Source organism: Oncorhynchus kisutch, linkage group LG23 (genome assembly GCF_002021735.2).
Source record: "Oncorhynchus kisutch isolate 150728-3 linkage group LG23, Okis_V2, whole genome shotgun sequence".
Taxonomy (NCBI): Eukaryota; Metazoa; Chordata; class Actinopteri; order Salmoniformes; family Salmonidae; genus Oncorhynchus; species Oncorhynchus kisutch.
In genome coordinates this window covers 33,682,160-33,697,553 of record NC_034196.2, presented here as the reverse complement: position 1 = coordinate 33,697,553, position 15,394 = coordinate 33,682,160, and the positions used below count along the sequence as shown (strand labels likewise).

Below are 15,394 nucleotides of genomic sequence, written 5' to 3'. Positions count from 1 at the left end.
TGGAGAAAGGTGTGAATTGCAAACTCAGCAATTTTAGCCTACAGGTTTGTGTATGTCCTCTAGACAAAAGGTACATGTCCAACTAAGTATCCAGGGTGAGTAAAAGAGCAAAGCAGTTGTGAACTGAAACAAGTGTGTTATATTGGTAGAGCATGACTTGTGACATCCAGGTCACCTATCAGGTGGGCCAAGGATGGAAACTGGAACATGAGGGGAGCCATACCCCACTTACTGTTAATGATATTGTTTGAAAGATTTCAGAATTTGTAGGATATTAACTGGGTAATGAACTCAGACAGGGAAGCAGAGAAGAGTAACATGCTTTGAGCTGGTTGTTGAATAACTTAAATCACATTACCAGAAAGAAACCCACTACCACAGCAAATACTGACCACTTGTATGTAGTGCCAAATACCAAACACTTCAAATTCACACATCCACTCTTATGCAGTCAGGTAAGGAGTCTTTTGCCACTTTATTCTGATTTTGTTAAACAAAAGTGGTCCACATGGGACAAGTCAAAATGCAAAATAAAGGCAAGCCACAAATGAAACAAGTTCAGACACAGGACAAACCGTTCCCTAAGGGAGAGGAATGGTAAAAAAAACTAATCTCAATATTAGGGAATATTTTTGATTCTGGGGAGGGGAGAGATCAAGGGGAAGTAAGGAGAGGTTGATGCTTAGAGCTGCATGGAGGGAACAAGGGAGGAAAGGCTCAAAGCTGGGTGAAGGAGGGGTGGGAGGGACGCTCAGAGCTCTCCGCAGTCAGCGATGGCGACCTTGGCGGAACACTTGCCACTGCTGGAACCCTTCTTCTCCATGCTAGCGATGATGTTGAGGCCCTCGACCACCTTGCCAAACACAACGTGCTTGCCGTTCAGCCTAAAGACGGAAAGAGGTAAGAGTCAGTGGGTACCAATGCTGAGGGGGTATGGCAGTGTTCTTCCTGAACTAGCAGACAGGATTCCTGAGGTTGAAGGCAAACAAAACAGAATGTTTGTAGCCATAGGGCTGTGAAAAATATGGACTTTGGGATAACAATTGCCTGACAAAGGTAAATGTACAACCACTCAAAATAGACATTATCTTGCTTTTCTCCCTGGCATATTACCCTAGTAGTGGGAACTACAGCAAGACCAGGGCTAATGTGTCAACTATAACATCCTGAAAATACATTTAGTATAAACAGCTCTTTAGTCTTCATCCATAATCACTGGTAACACCATCATAGAACTACAATAACAGCCGAATTGCTTGGTGAAAACATTCAGGCCAATGGTTCAATTCCCTGAAGGACACTAGTATGCTGCCAGTGTGGAGGAAGTATCTTCCCAGTCAGTTTGATTGTTGGTGTTTGTCACAGGCAGCCCAATTCTCAACTTCGTTCTACCAATTGGTCTTTTCACCCATTCCTTTCAGATAATCAAAACAGGTGATAAAGAATCTGAACCAATCTGCCTGTTTAGACAGCACGAGTAGTGCACGCATGTATCAGAGGCACCATTGAAGGGGCTGAGGAGTGTTGGAAGGTTGGACTGCATCAGTTGTTGCCATTAGGCAGTGTCGTCACAACCACAAGGCTTGGAAGACCATCGTGAGAAACATCACTTGCAGAATGTAAAGGTGCATTAATTTCTACTGCATGTCAGTGTCAACTGCGTGTCGCATGCCTCACCAGTCAGTGTTAGCAGTGCAGATAAAGAACTGGGACCCGTTGGTGTTAGGGCCAGCGTTAGCCATGGACAGGCACCCCATGCCTGTGTGCTTCAGGGTGAAGTTCTCGTCAGCAAACTTATTGCCATAGATGGACTTGCCCCCAGTTCCATTGTGGTTGGTGAAGTCTCCGCCCTGAAGGCAAGGAAAGAAATTAACTGTCACATTAATTGTCACATGTCATGAAACACGCTCACTTACAAGCCCTTCCCCAACAACGCAGTTAAAAACACAAATTGTGCACAAAAAAGGAAATCATAACATAAACATTGCCTAGCCTACATAATCTATGTAGACTAAGCAATCAGGACAGTCAGTGAGATTTTATTTGTATAACTCGCTTTTTTAATCATGCCACTGGAAAGGGTCCTGTTTTCCCCCCAAAAAATTGGGAGTGTTGGAAATGCATCAGTGTTGCCATTTGGCAACGTCGGCATCACCACAAGGTTTGGAAGACCATGAGAAAAACATCAGCTGCAGAGAACCTGTGTAAATCAGTCAATTAAACATATGGTGGGTTGGAGTCCAGCACTGGGCCTGGTTGCAGCTGTCAGCTATGATCAGAGCCTGTATTCAGAAAGCGTCTCGGAATATACACGTTGATCTAGGTTCAGGTCATACCCCCCCGCTCACCTGGCACATGAAACCGGGGATGATGCGATGGAAGCTGGAGCCCTTGTAGCCAAACCCCTTGTCCCCAGTGCACAGGACACGGAAGTTCTCTGGGGGAAAACAGGCAATGTCACGATCAGTGACTGCATAGCAGCTTAAAGGCATAACGGCTGCATCAAGTCAAAATGCAGGGGTTCTCTGATCATTGAAATATCAAACTGAAAAGGTTGGTTTCAAGTACACTTCATTATATCTTTGAAACAGATTTGATTTAGAAGTCAATGCTTCTTTGGGTGATAAAGCATTGCAGCTACATTACTGAAAAGTAGAATCATTGAGTCAAACAGATTGGCCCATATGTTTGACATCACTAGAATATGTTCGCTAGCTAACCACGTGTGCATCACAACCACAGTCTATTGCAGAGGCAGCAAATAGGCCATCTCTGCAGGGCCTAATTCACAGGCTGTCAACCAGGCCACGAGGGCTAACAATAGGCGGGGGGCCCCACTCTGCCGAGTAAACCCATTCACAGCACAGCGGGCCACACAATGCTCCTGCTTATCGGAAGCAGACCTGCCCTTTTGAATTTACATGCATCAGCAGTTCATTGTATATCTGGGGGGGCATGACAGGGGCACCTTTGGAAGGGGCTGAGGAGCGTTGGGAAGATGACTGCATCAGTTGTTGCCATTAGGCAGTGTCGTCACCACCACAAGGCTTGGAAGACCATCGTGAGAAACATCATTTGCAGAAAATGTGAATTATTCAGGAAATGTTAATCATTGAAGCCATCTTACCTGCAGTCTTGGGGACAACATCTGCAAAAAGCTGTAAGAAAAGATGACTTTACATTAGCATACAATCAATGAGGAGCAAAAACAGCATGCAAAGAAAGCCTGACACTGAACACGAGGGCAAGGCAGGGCTGGAAGGGAAACACTAAAAGCATTGACTACAGGAACCAAGGCAGACATGGGCAAGACCTTTGGTTCAAGGTGTCGTGTTGTAGATTCACTCCGTTAAGATCCACCAGAACTCCCATGTAACACCAGTCTTGTTCTCACGCCGAGGTGAAGCTACAGAAGCTGTTCATTTCCAAGATATCATGTGACAGTCCATTGCAACAGACTAGCAAACATCTTCAGGCAATGATGTCAGAATCAGAGCAGTGTGCACCATCTCATATTGCCTTATACAAGACAACTGCTCACAATACACTATCAGCTAACCACTCATAGTAAAAGTTTAAATTATACTTTTCCTTATGGCACTAATCTAGGATCAGTTAACACATTTTGAATGCATTAGGAGGGATGGGAAGACAGTGTAACTGGCACCTAGACATCTATATTATATTCCTGACAAATGTCAACACCTGAAGTGATAACAGCAACATACAGGCCCCTTCACAACATGCCTTTACTGCCAAAGGGCAGCTACAGTTCTGGGAGGGCCTCTGCATGGAACACCATGCGCCAGCCTACACAGCAGCTCTCCTCCCTCCTAGCCCCAGACACACCCACATCTGGAGCCAGTACTTTTCCACTCAGGAACAAGTTCAATGCAGAAAAGGGAAGTCAACAGTTAACACAGCCACAAAGTCAATGGCTAAACCCCACCTATTTCCAATGCTTGATTTTTACAACCCACTGCTGACCTTGTCCAATCTTACAATAGGACCAAAGTGCAAATGTTTGTTTTAATGAATCTATCATAGACCATTGACTGTGATAAGGCCAACCCACTCCACCGCTAGAGCTGACCAATGATGTAGGGCCAAGTGGCCAAGCACCATAAAGGCTTATCTAAGGGCAGTTGTGTCCCATGGCCAAATGATCCAGAATATTATTGACCAAGCTCTACAGGGCTTTCTGGCAAACTTGTTAGTTTGGCAAGCACCAACAGGCAATGCCTGTTGCTGGCGTCTGCATGGCCTCTGCGTCAAACAATGGAGTCCGCTACATGGACACGTGCTCCCTCCCACAGGATGACAAAGGTTGGGAGATCAAATTGTACAAAACGCAAAAGTCAGCGCTACAAGAATCGCCACTAGTCACTGTTGCCGTTTGGAAGGTAATGTTGAATCTGATAAAGTAGGAATGGCATTTTATTCTCCTGGATTTCGCGGAGGCCTTGCGGGTGGACAAGCGTGTCTTCATGTCCACGTGCTCCTGGAAGGGGCAACAACCGGTACACGCGTGCAATCTGGTGCCAACACTGCACCTACAACTTCAGTCAACGAAATCTGGAGATTTCATGTTATAAATTGTAACGTAAAACGAGATCTCATTGTGAAATTAATGGGCAGTAGGCACTTGGGATATGCACGGGCCTTGGGAACCAGGGCCTTGTTTGAATGCAACAATTATCTAACAGTCGCAATGACAATAGCAGCGATATTTTACCACATGGCCAGATGACTGAACAGGTCTGGCATTTAGCAAAATACAGCTTACTTAATAACGATGAATACCGATTGTTATCTGATGTGCTGCGGTTATACTGAGGGCGCATAGGCCACATACTCCTTGGGCCAGTGCAAATATGGCTGGTAGAGAGCATTAATATAATTCAGATGCATCAATCTAAATGTATTTAAATTTTAACGATTGTACGTAATCAGAGCATGGGCTGCGGTGAATGCTTTTTGGTACGTTGTTCCCTTCAAAACCTGCATCCCCTCCTTTTTCAAAATGGCATCTGGCGCGACGAAAAGGGGATGCTGAAAATGGCGACCGGCTAAAATTGCATGTGCGGTGACTAGCTAGCTACAGCACATAACCTAGCTAGTGATGTTAATCGAATCAACGTAATTACAACATTACGTTCACATGTCTAAGACTGTGGTAAACTGTGACCAAGTTACGAAAGCGATGGACATTTTACACCACCATGGCAAGTTTTTCAAACTCTGCTTCCGAAAGAAATGCGATTTAGTTTAAGAGTACCGGTGTGAAAATGCAACACATACCGCGTTAAAGGCCAGTCAACGCTAACAGCAAATAAACCACAATCGATTGACAGTTTAAAATGTGGGCAAATCAAGCGAGGTAAGTTAGTGTTCGTGAAGTACGAGAAGAGTTAAGCTTTCAATGAAGGTAAAGTTGAATTGTTCGTAAGGTAGCTAACATGTTAGAGCACGTGGACCACGTCTGACAGCATCCCGGGTGCAGTCACCTACCTGGCAGCGAGTTAGAATAAATCGAACGAGAAATTAACAATTATTTTCAAAGTTCAGTTGAGCAGAAAGTTGAGTCCAAAAAGCCGATCCGCTTTACTCCTTACCTCCATTTCAATCCTTCCGGCGGGGGTATCGCCGATAGTGATGTCGAAGTAAACTCTGGGGTTAGGCATGATTGGGATTAAACTTTATTTTTTTGTGAAACTACACGAGTGCAGACAGTAGATACAGGACGGTGCCGCAGCTGAATCGGAACGGAAATGCTGCCGTTATTACGAGATATATATGCGCACCAAGGGAAGCCCCCGGAGGCAATGAGAACCAATAAGAAGACTGGGGCTGCTGAGTGACATCGGATTTAACCAATTAAAGGTCTTGCGGGTGAATAAATTGGAACAATGGTCACTTCCCCTGCACACCCGTTTGATCAGTAAGGTTTAGGGGACGGACTAGTGATTTACATCTCGATTGGCCCATTGTGGTTCATACATATGACGATCTCGCATTCTGCCCAATGCGCTGCCAGGGGAAATGTGGGTGTGTTCTGGTGGTGGCGCGTTGGTGGATTCCAGGGCGTCTCCCGCCGAATAAAATCGCCATTATGGCTCAAATATAAATGTGAGTTATCAATGGATCTGTATGGTGCAACGGGTCGGGAATGGCCTGTTTCTCTCGATCACCGCTGGACAAAGCGCTTACGGAATGTATGCCACATCATCACGAATCATTGTAATAAAATACAAAGCTTTTATGTTGCATTGTGAATAATCTTCTGATTGTCATATTTGAAAAAGTGTTGTGTGTGTGTGTGTGTGTGTGTGTCTGCGTGATGCCACAGCATGCGATGGGGGCCACGCCTGAAATGTTGCGGATGAATCGATTGTATCGGGTTGCTGACTCGAGCCTGAGTTCTGCTGAACATGGAATGACATCAGGGTGTTCTTTCCTGTAGCCTACCCTGCTACACCAGCTACGGGGACCGAATACAGTAAATAGAAAACTAGGGAAACTTGATCATTCAGAAGTGACATTTTTTACTTAGAAAACGGATGGAAAATATGGAAATCATCTTTAGAAAAACTGGTGTGCAGTTAAATAGGACAATTCAACATTTCATTAATTATTATTAACTGACATTAGCCTCTAAGCATCATCATCTAGAGAATAATAAACCATTAAAAATTCTTACATAGCATGTGCTGTTCATGTCTCATATAGTAACCATGGCCCATATTCACAAAGCATCTCAGGGTAGGAATGCTTATCTAGGATCTGGTCCATATAATCCATATTAATTTACTCATTATGATCGGAGAATGTGTGAATACAGGCCCCCATATTTCTTCTGACATTATGAATGACACATTTCCTAACTCATAGCCTCTGTTAGTTTAAACACATATAGGACAGATGTGCACAGCTTCACCAACACTTTAATTACTCTAATAACAACAATATTATCATGATTATTAAAAAAATGAATTGGATACAGATGTTCTTAAACTAAACATTGCACATCCAACATCTGGTGCTCTAAACAGTTAGGCCTACAAACCAATGACAACCTCAGAGGGGTGGGAACAGACAGATAGTCCCCTCAGGCTAAGGACCCAGAGAGAGGAAGCATAAAGGCTGTTTAAACCTTGGAAATAGGCGGTTTTAAATGTGTTACTGGAAAGGAAGAGAGAGGGAGGAAGGAATGGAGGGAGGAAGGAATGGAGGGAGAATACACATTCACTCCTTGACATATGGGAAACACATGGTGAGCATAATTTGCCCACCTGTCCTCTCTCCATCAATTCACAGGAGTTCACTGGGGATGCTTCGATCCATTCCCATGGTCTTGAAAGTGTGTGTATATTTGTGCATGTTTAAATGTCTCTGCAGTATAGTTATAAAAGAGAGACAGAGAGTGAGAAGGGAGAAGTGCCAGAGACAGATAGGGTGCAAGTGAAGGTGAGTTCCCCATGTCTGGCTTCTGACCCCCTCTCAGGGAAAAACAAACAATTCAAACATCTAGTAGTTTCCTTATTTACCAACTGGCCTGATATGAGACACCTCTCTGTCTCAAAAATCCCTCCAATCTCCTTTTGTGTGCTGGCTTTGTATGACCTCATCTGTATAGAGACATTAAGGTGTGTACTGTTGGCATTACCCAGGGACCAGTTTCCTGATGGAACTTGGCTTAATGGTTTTATGCCTGGAGCAGACCAACTGCTTAATTGCATTTTGGTACACCAGAAGTACCTTCATTTAAAATGGAATGCTGCATCGCGTTTGTTCTGTGTTGTGCATACATTGGATTTATCCAACATGGGCATCAAATTGTATGCGTAGACTTAACAAACAGTAGCAAAAGATGAATGTTGAACTTTTGTTGCTCATATACCAAGTAACAACTTTGGATTACATAATGAAAAAGTTGGACTGCAGAAAGTATTATGCAGCGTTGATGCAACGGCAATGTTGGTCTGTTCCAGGCGTTAAATGATGCACATTTCCTACAACATCGAGTAGGTACCCGTTTCCCGAAACACAACGTAGAGTGAACGGTCGCTAAATGAATAATTGGAGCACTTGTCGATACCGATAGGATCGAAAGAACGGGAGCGCTGCTCTCAGATCAGCTTTCTCCATCCAAATCTTACCTTAACATTAGAATTATTTCACAATACTGACGGATAAGCTCCTAGAGAAATATTACCGCCTACTGCTGCAAATATTGACGCAGCTTATTCTATTTGGCACATCATTAAGCACGTTAGGCTACACATGAACTATATTGACTAAATACAGACAGTAGCCTAGCCTAAAAGTAGCACAATAGAACTCGATTGAACATTAAATATATTTCAATATGACTATAATAGGTCTGTAGCCTACTTTTTATTTGAAACATTTTCATACGTTGCTTGTTTGTATCAAATGCAAAGACATTGGCAACTTAGTATTTGTATTCAACTTTGTACTTAAGTTTTCGGCGGTCATAGAGATGGATAAACCATGTGATTCTATGATTAGCGAGATCGGTGTAATGAAGTGACGCGGGAAAAAAAAAAAGATTCTAAGCACTTAGCTGTTCTACTAGCGGTCGGAGGCAGGCGATAAATCAGGCCTATGAGCGTTTACGTGCAATGTTAATAACGATGGTTTTGGGAAAAAGCTCAATAAATTTAACCATCCTCCTATTAAGGTTCTAACGATTAATTTAGCCTTCGATGCTTTTGGGAAACCGGGCCCTGGTGTAAACACTACATATCTTCATTTCAGCATTCATAACTCCCATTTAGAATGAACAACAACAACTCTTAGTTTTATTTATGACACTAAGTAATGTAATGTCATGTCAGAGATCCACTGTCTGTTTCTCGTTTATTGACAAGTTCCACAATCATAAATACACAATGGAAAGTCAACATAACACTTAATTTTTCTGGTTTCTAAAAAGGTCCTTTAAAAAGTTGAAAATCCTTCGGCTTGTGATTTTTTAAGAACATTACAGTTATAGTGGCTGGCCAGTGCAGGCAGTCCCATTTTTCACTGGATTATTCTTTTTTCATTTATTTGATGGATCCAGAGTGCAAAGGGATGCTTTATAATGAGTCTAAAAACACTAGAGTCTTGACAGAGTTTCCAGACAGAGAAAGTCATGTCTGTCTCTCACTACCCTCTGCACCTTCCTGTTGGTCTGGTCCACAGAGGGTAGGGATGGGCAGGCATGGGGTATAAAAACATGAATCCCTCTCTGTCCCGTCCCCTCCCCCCTCTCAATAGGATGAAGCTGTCCCTAAACGAGGAAGAAAGTGAGTCTTCAGTTGTTCTCGAACAGAGAGAGCAGGTCATCGTTGCTGTTGCTAGGTAGATCTGGAGGACCTAGGTAGGACAACAGCTCATCTGGATTGGTCAGCTCAGGGAGAAGCTGGAGAGGGGGCACAAAGAGAAAGAGAAGGGAGAGAAGGGTGTTATTGTTGTTATTGTTGCTTTAGCGTTTTCCTTCGCTTTTCATGCCAATAAAGCGTCTTGAATTAAAATAAATGGATTTTGAAAAAGCAGAGAGAAAGGGGTAGAGAGAGAAAGAGAGAGAGAAAGGTTTGTTTGTGGCACATGGATGTGGCAAAAAACAAGCTCTTTCCAAGAGTGAAGGTAGCTTCAGATAGCTTCAGTTCGACATGCCCAATATAACTCAATCTACAGTATCGCTGAACGAGCAGCTAGCTGGCTTTCTGTGTGGTTGCCTTACGGTTGTCTAACGGTTGTCTTATGGTTGTCTTACGGTTGTCGAAGTAGAATGATCTGTGGAAGTTCCTCCCCTGCAACCGGTTCACCCCGTCCCCAGTGAAAGAGGGAGGGTGGGGGTTAGTATAAAACCACCCACATGGGCCCAGATCCAATGTCCCACCAGCAATATCACTTAGGATGTATGCCCAATATAGGACTTGGTAATGGCATCGCATGCATCACATGTACACACTTAACTTAAACCTGCATGAATCATAACCACTTCCTCATTGGTGTTGCATTTTCAAACCAATGTGTACCTTACAGATTTGCAAAGTGGATGTTTTCTATCGCAGCGCTTGCCCAATCTCACAAGGAGAAAACTTGTTTTTGCCATATCTGTATCGGCTATCATTGTGTCTAGAAAATATCAGTTATCGGTATCGGACACCATTTCCATATGGGTGTGACAGGGCTAAGGTAGTGACTTACGTCCAGGGTGTGATCCGCTCCCTCTCCTCCTCCCGCTCCACCCAGGCCGAACGAACCCTCCGTCTGCAGCCGGGCATTCTGGGTATTGGAGTTCCGCTGCTGCATCTGTCCGCCAACGCCGCCTCCGATACTCTGGTTACCGTGGACACCCTGCTGGTGCTGCTGCTGTTGTTGCTGCAGGGCATTATGGGAAGGGTCCATACGGCCAGAGTGGGACATCTGATGGAGAGCGAAAGAGAAGGGGAAGAAAGGGATAGGAAGGGAGAAAGAGAACATCGAGTTTCACATTGTATGATGTTATTTGGAGGTTACGTTCAGGGCAGGTGCGAATGAATCCTTCACAACTTTTTCTCCACAGTCTGTGTGTGTGACAAGAGAGAGAGAGAGAGAGAAGTGAAGAGGAGGAATGGTGGATGCTTTGTGCCCTCTCTAAAATACTTTCTTGGACAGCTGAGCAGCTGTCTGTGACAGGCGTGAGCGCCTGCAGGTGTGTGTGTGTGTTTGTAAGAGTGTGTGTGTGTGTAAATGCTGTCTTCTCCAGGCCCAGTCAAAAGGCTCTTCACTGTACACACAAGCCAGAAGGGCATGACAGTCACTCTTAGAGAACTTCAATAAATACATCACTTTATATAAACGTGCGCACGCACACAAAGTAGCTTCAGGCAAAACTAATGTAACATGGTCAATCAGCTGATGCCTTTATTCAAAGCCACTTACGGTGAACACAAACACACAATATTCACCCTACTCAGGATCCACCTAACTACCGTTTCAAACACCATTCTCTAACCAACTGCACCATTGGAACCACAGCAAGACAGTGTTTGTGTGTCTCTGACTTACTACTCTACTGTGTCAAGGAGAGTCAATGGTTGAATCTCAAATGGCACCCAATTCCCTATATAGTTCACTACTATTGACCAGGGCTGTAGGGCTCTGTTCATATGTAGTGTACTATAGGGAATAGGGTGCCATTTGGGACGTACTCGATGTGTGTAATTGGAAGCACGAGATAGTCATCTGATATTGGACACATTCTCAGGAGATACTCCATTACCATACTACTGCTACTTTTAGTCACTGCTTGTCAGACACTTTAAGATGTCCAATATGTACATATTTAAAAGTATGCTATGCAATTATAATATATTAGAGAATTTAGTCCTAACAAGTGTGCATCGGATAAGGGCACATTCCATTGAAGTTAATGGCAGTATTACATATAGCATAATATACAGTCCCAGTCAAAAGTTTGGACACCTACTCATTCAAGGGGTTTTCTTTATTTTTTACTATTTTCTTCATTGTAGAATAATAGTGAAAACATCAAAACTATAAAATAACAAATACGGATTCATGTAGTAACCAAAAAAAAAAGTGTTAAATCAAAATATATTGATGACAGAGGAGGAATGGGAGAAGGTCATGTGGTCTGATGCAACGAAAATAGAGCTTTTTGGTCTGAACTCCACTCGCCGTGTTTGGAAGAAGGATGAGTACAACCCCAAGAACACCATCCCAACCGTGAAGCATGGAGGTGGAAACATCATTCTTCGGGGATGCTTTTCTGCAAAGGGGACAGGACGACTGCACCGTATTGAGGGGAGGATGGATGGGGCCATGTATAGCGAGATCTTGGCCAACAACCTCCTTCCCTCAGTAAGAGCAATGAAGATGGGTCGTGGCTGGGTCTTCCAGCATGACAACGACCCGAAACACAGCCAGGGCAACTAAAGAGTGGCTCAGTAAGAAGCATCTCAAGGTCCTGGAGTGGCCTAGCCAGTCTCCAGACCTGAACCCAATAGAAAATCTTTGGAGGGAGCTGAAAGTCCGTATTGCCCAGCGACAGCCCCGAAACCTGAAGGATCTGGAGAAGGTCTGTATGGAGGAGTGGGCCAAAATCCCTGCTGCAGTGTGTGCAAACCTGGTCAAGAACTACAGGAAACGTATGATCTCTGTAATTGCAAACAAAGGTTTCTGTACCAAATATTAGGTTCTGCTTTTCTGATGTATCAAATACTTATGTCATGCAATAAAATGCAAATGAATTACTTAAATATCATACGATGTGATTTTCTGGATTTTTGTTTTAGATTCCGTCTCTCACAGTTAAAGTGTACCTATGATAAAAATGACAGACCTCTACATGCTTTGTAAGTAGGAAAACGTGCTAAATCGGCAGTGTATCAAATACTTGTTCTCCCCACTGTGTGTGTGTGTGTGTTTATACACACACACACACACACACACACACACACACACACACACACAATTATAATAATAATAATAATAAGCAGCTCAGTGGCCAGTTCATTAGGTATACAACCCTGTTCACAAAAATGGTTCGCTCCTAGACAGTGAGTCACGTGCTGGCCACGGCTTGCTATATAAAGCAGGTAGACAGGCATCGAGGCATTCAGTCACTGTTTGATTAAACGTATGAATGGGCAAAACGAGTGACCTAAGCAACTTTGTGTGGTCGTCGGTGTCAGGTGCGCCAGATCCAGTATCTCAGAAACAGTCAGCCTCCTGGGCTTTTCACAAATGACATTGTCTAGGGTGTTCAGAGAATAGCGCGACAAGCAAAAAAACATCCAGTCAGCGGCATTCCTTTGGGCGAAAACAGTGTGTTGATGAGAGGTTGAAGGAGAATGGCAAGAATTGTGCAAGTGGGCCACAAACAGGCAAATGAAGGCACAGTACAACGGTGGTATGCAGAGCATCATCTCGGAACGCACAACTCGTTAGTCTTTGTCACGGTTGGGCAGCAGACGACCACACCGGGTTCCACTCCTATCAGCTAAAAACAAGAAGTGGCGGCTCCAGTGGGCACACAATGACCAACACTGGACAATTCATTGAGTGGAATTGTTTGTTGCTGTTGCCTGGTACTACAAATCCCGGTTCCTGTTGCATCATGCTGATGGTAGAGTCAGGATTTGGCATAAGCAGCATGAATCCATGGCCGATCCTGCCTGGTGTCAACGGTACAGGCTGGTAGTATAATATATAGGATATTATAAAAAACTTGGGTGATTCGAGTCCTGAATGCTGATTGGCTGACAGCTGTGGTATATCAGACCGTATACCACGGATAAGACAAAATATATTTTTTCGCTGCTCTAATTACGTTGGTAACCAGTTTATAATAGCATTAAGGCACCTAATACATCACGGCTAAGGGCTGTATTAAGGCACTCTGTTGCGTCGTGCAAAAGAACAGCCCTTAACCGTGGTATATTGGACAGATAGCATACCCACTCAGGCCTTACTTTAGTGATGATACCTGAGAAGCCGGTGTTTGGAGAATATATTGGCATGGGTGTTGTTCAGCCCGAGACTAAGTCAAGGGCAGGCAAAACATGCCAATATATCCAGCAAACATCAGCTTCGGGGGCACTATCACTTTTATACAACCGGTTATCAACATGTTCAAATAATGATTAACATTTTCATTAAAAAAATATTTTGATGAATTTATTCATTCTATTTAATCTTTCCACAAGATACAGTCCTGACACAAATCTAGGGTTGCTACCCAAGCCTGATGGTCGTTTGTTCTATTGGCTAACTACAGCTAACTTAGTCACATCAAACAGTGCAGCCAGTATAACAACAAAGTAGCTGAATTTGCATAAGCTCTTTTCTAGTGAAATTTGTTTGGATACAGTGCATTCACAAAGTATTCAGACCCCTTGACTTTTCACACATTTTGCTACGTTACAGCCTTTGTTGAAGCACCTTTGGCAGCAATTACAGCCTCAAGTCTTCTTGGGTATGACACCACAAGCTTGGCACACCTTTATTTGGGGAGTTTCTCCCATTCTTCTCTGCAGATCCTCTCAAGCTCCATCAGGTTGAAAAAACTGCACAGCTATTTTCAGGTCTCTCCAGAGATGTTAGATAAGGTTCAAGTCCGGGATCTGGCAGGGCCGCTGAAGGACATTCAGAAACTTGTCCCGAAGCTACTCCTGCATTGCCTTAGATGTGTGCTTAGGGTTGTTGTCTTGTTGGAAGGTGAACCTTCACCCCAGTGAGGTCCTACGTGCTCTGGAACAGGTTTTCATCAACGATCTCTGTACTTTGCCTCGTTCATCCTTTCCTCGATTCTGACTAGTCTTCCGGTCCTTGCAGCTAAAAAACAATAACATCCCTACAGCATTATGCAGCCACCCCAATGCTTCACCGTAGCAATGTTGACAGGTTCGCCGAAGGGCATGACGCTTAGCATTCAGGCCAAAGAGTTCAATCTTGGTTTCATCAGATCAGAGAATCTTGTTTCTCATTGTTAGAGTCCTTTAGGTGCCTTTTGGCAAACTCCAAGCGGGCTGTCATGTTCCTTTTACTGAGGAGTGGCTTCCATCTGGCCACTCTACCATAAAGGCCTGATTGGTGGAGTACTGCAGAGATGGGAGAACTTTCCAGAAGGACAACCATCTCCACAGAGGAACTCTGGAGCTCTGTCAGAGTGACCATCGGGTTCTTGGTCACCTCTCTGACCAAGGCCTTTCTCCCCCGATTACTCAGTTTGGCTGGGCGGCCAGCTCTAGGAAGAGTCTTGGTGGTTCCAAACTTCTTCCATTTAAAAATGGAGGCCACTGTGTTCTTGGGGAACTTCAATGCTGCAGACATTTTTTGGTACCCTTCCCCATTCCTTCGACCTCATGGCTTGGTTTTTGCTTTGACATGCACTGTCAACTGTGGGACCCTATATGGACAGGTGTGTGCCTTTCCAAATCATGTCCAATCAATTGAATTTACCACGGGTGGACTCCAATCAAGTTGTAGAAACATCTCAAGGATGATCAATGGAAACAGGATGCACCTGAACTCAATTTTGAGTCTCATAGCAAAGGGGCTGAATACTGATGTAAATAAGGTTTATTTTTATTTTTAATACATGTAAAAAAAAAATATATATATATTTAAAAAAAATACTGTTTTCACATTGTCAGTATGGGGTATTGTGTGTTGATTGATGAGAATGGTTTAACATACTTTTTGTTGTTGAATAAAGCTGTATATTAAAAGGAGTCTGAAAGCTTTCCGAATGCACTGTAAATCCATAACAATGAGCCAATGATACACGATTTCACCTGGCATAGAAAATGTGCTCGCCAGGACACTGTTGTTCGAGACCGAATTTGAATATTTAAACAATGTTGCAAATGTC

General features: G+C 43.7%; 2 protein-coding genes and 3 non-coding genes across 38 annotated transcripts in view; all 5 read right to left on the bottom strand.

Moving 5' to 3' along the window:
• Window positions 1–451: 451 nt before the first annotated feature.
• Window positions 452–5,822, bottom strand: LOC109868620 (peptidyl-prolyl cis-trans isomerase A). The gene is made up of 5 exons (XM_020458315.2): window positions 5,616–5,822; window positions 3,128–3,158; window positions 2,349–2,437; window positions 1,678–1,850; window positions 452–884 (listed from the first exon to the last, which is right to left on the bottom strand). Exons 1-5 carry the CDS (start codon window positions 5,682–5,684, stop codon window positions 752–754), a joined length of 495 nt encoding a protein of 164 aa, XP_020313904.1. The 5' UTR covers window positions 5,685–5,822; the 3' UTR covers window positions 452–751.
• Window positions 1,534–1,615, bottom strand: LOC116356672 (small nucleolar RNA SNORD35). The gene has a single exon (XR_004205099.1). It is a non-coding gene; the product is annotated as a small nucleolar RNA SNORD35 (small nucleolar RNA).
• Window positions 2,115–2,194, bottom strand: LOC116356673 (small nucleolar RNA SNORD35). Its single transcript, XR_004205100.1, has one exon. It is a non-coding gene; the product is annotated as a small nucleolar RNA SNORD35 (small nucleolar RNA).
• On the bottom strand, window positions 2,999–3,080 carry LOC116356671 (small nucleolar RNA SNORD35). The gene has a single exon (XR_004205098.1). It is a non-coding gene; the product is annotated as a small nucleolar RNA SNORD35 (small nucleolar RNA).
• A 706-nt stretch (window positions 5,823–6,528) lies between the features above and the next one.
• The window catches only part of LOC109868619 (zinc finger MIZ domain-containing protein 2), a 43,100-nt gene continuing 34,234 nt past the window's right edge, over window positions 6,529–15,394 (bottom strand). For 15 of the 34 annotated variants that reach the window (XM_031803250.1, XM_020458307.2, XM_031803261.1 and 12 more), the window contains 2 exons: window positions 10,222–10,440; window positions 8,853–9,430 (listed from right to left, as the gene is read on the bottom strand). In XM_031803250.1, coding sequence (XP_031659110.1) covers window positions 9,323–9,430; window positions 10,222–10,440 — 327 coding nt within the window. In that variant the 3' untranslated portion in view covers window positions 8,853–9,322. Of the gene's footprint in view, window positions 9,431–9,751; window positions 9,822–10,221; window positions 10,441–15,394 lie in introns of all 34 variants that reach the window. The other 19 variants (XM_031803263.1, XM_020458313.2, XM_031803264.1 and 16 more) reach the window with 6 other exon arrangements.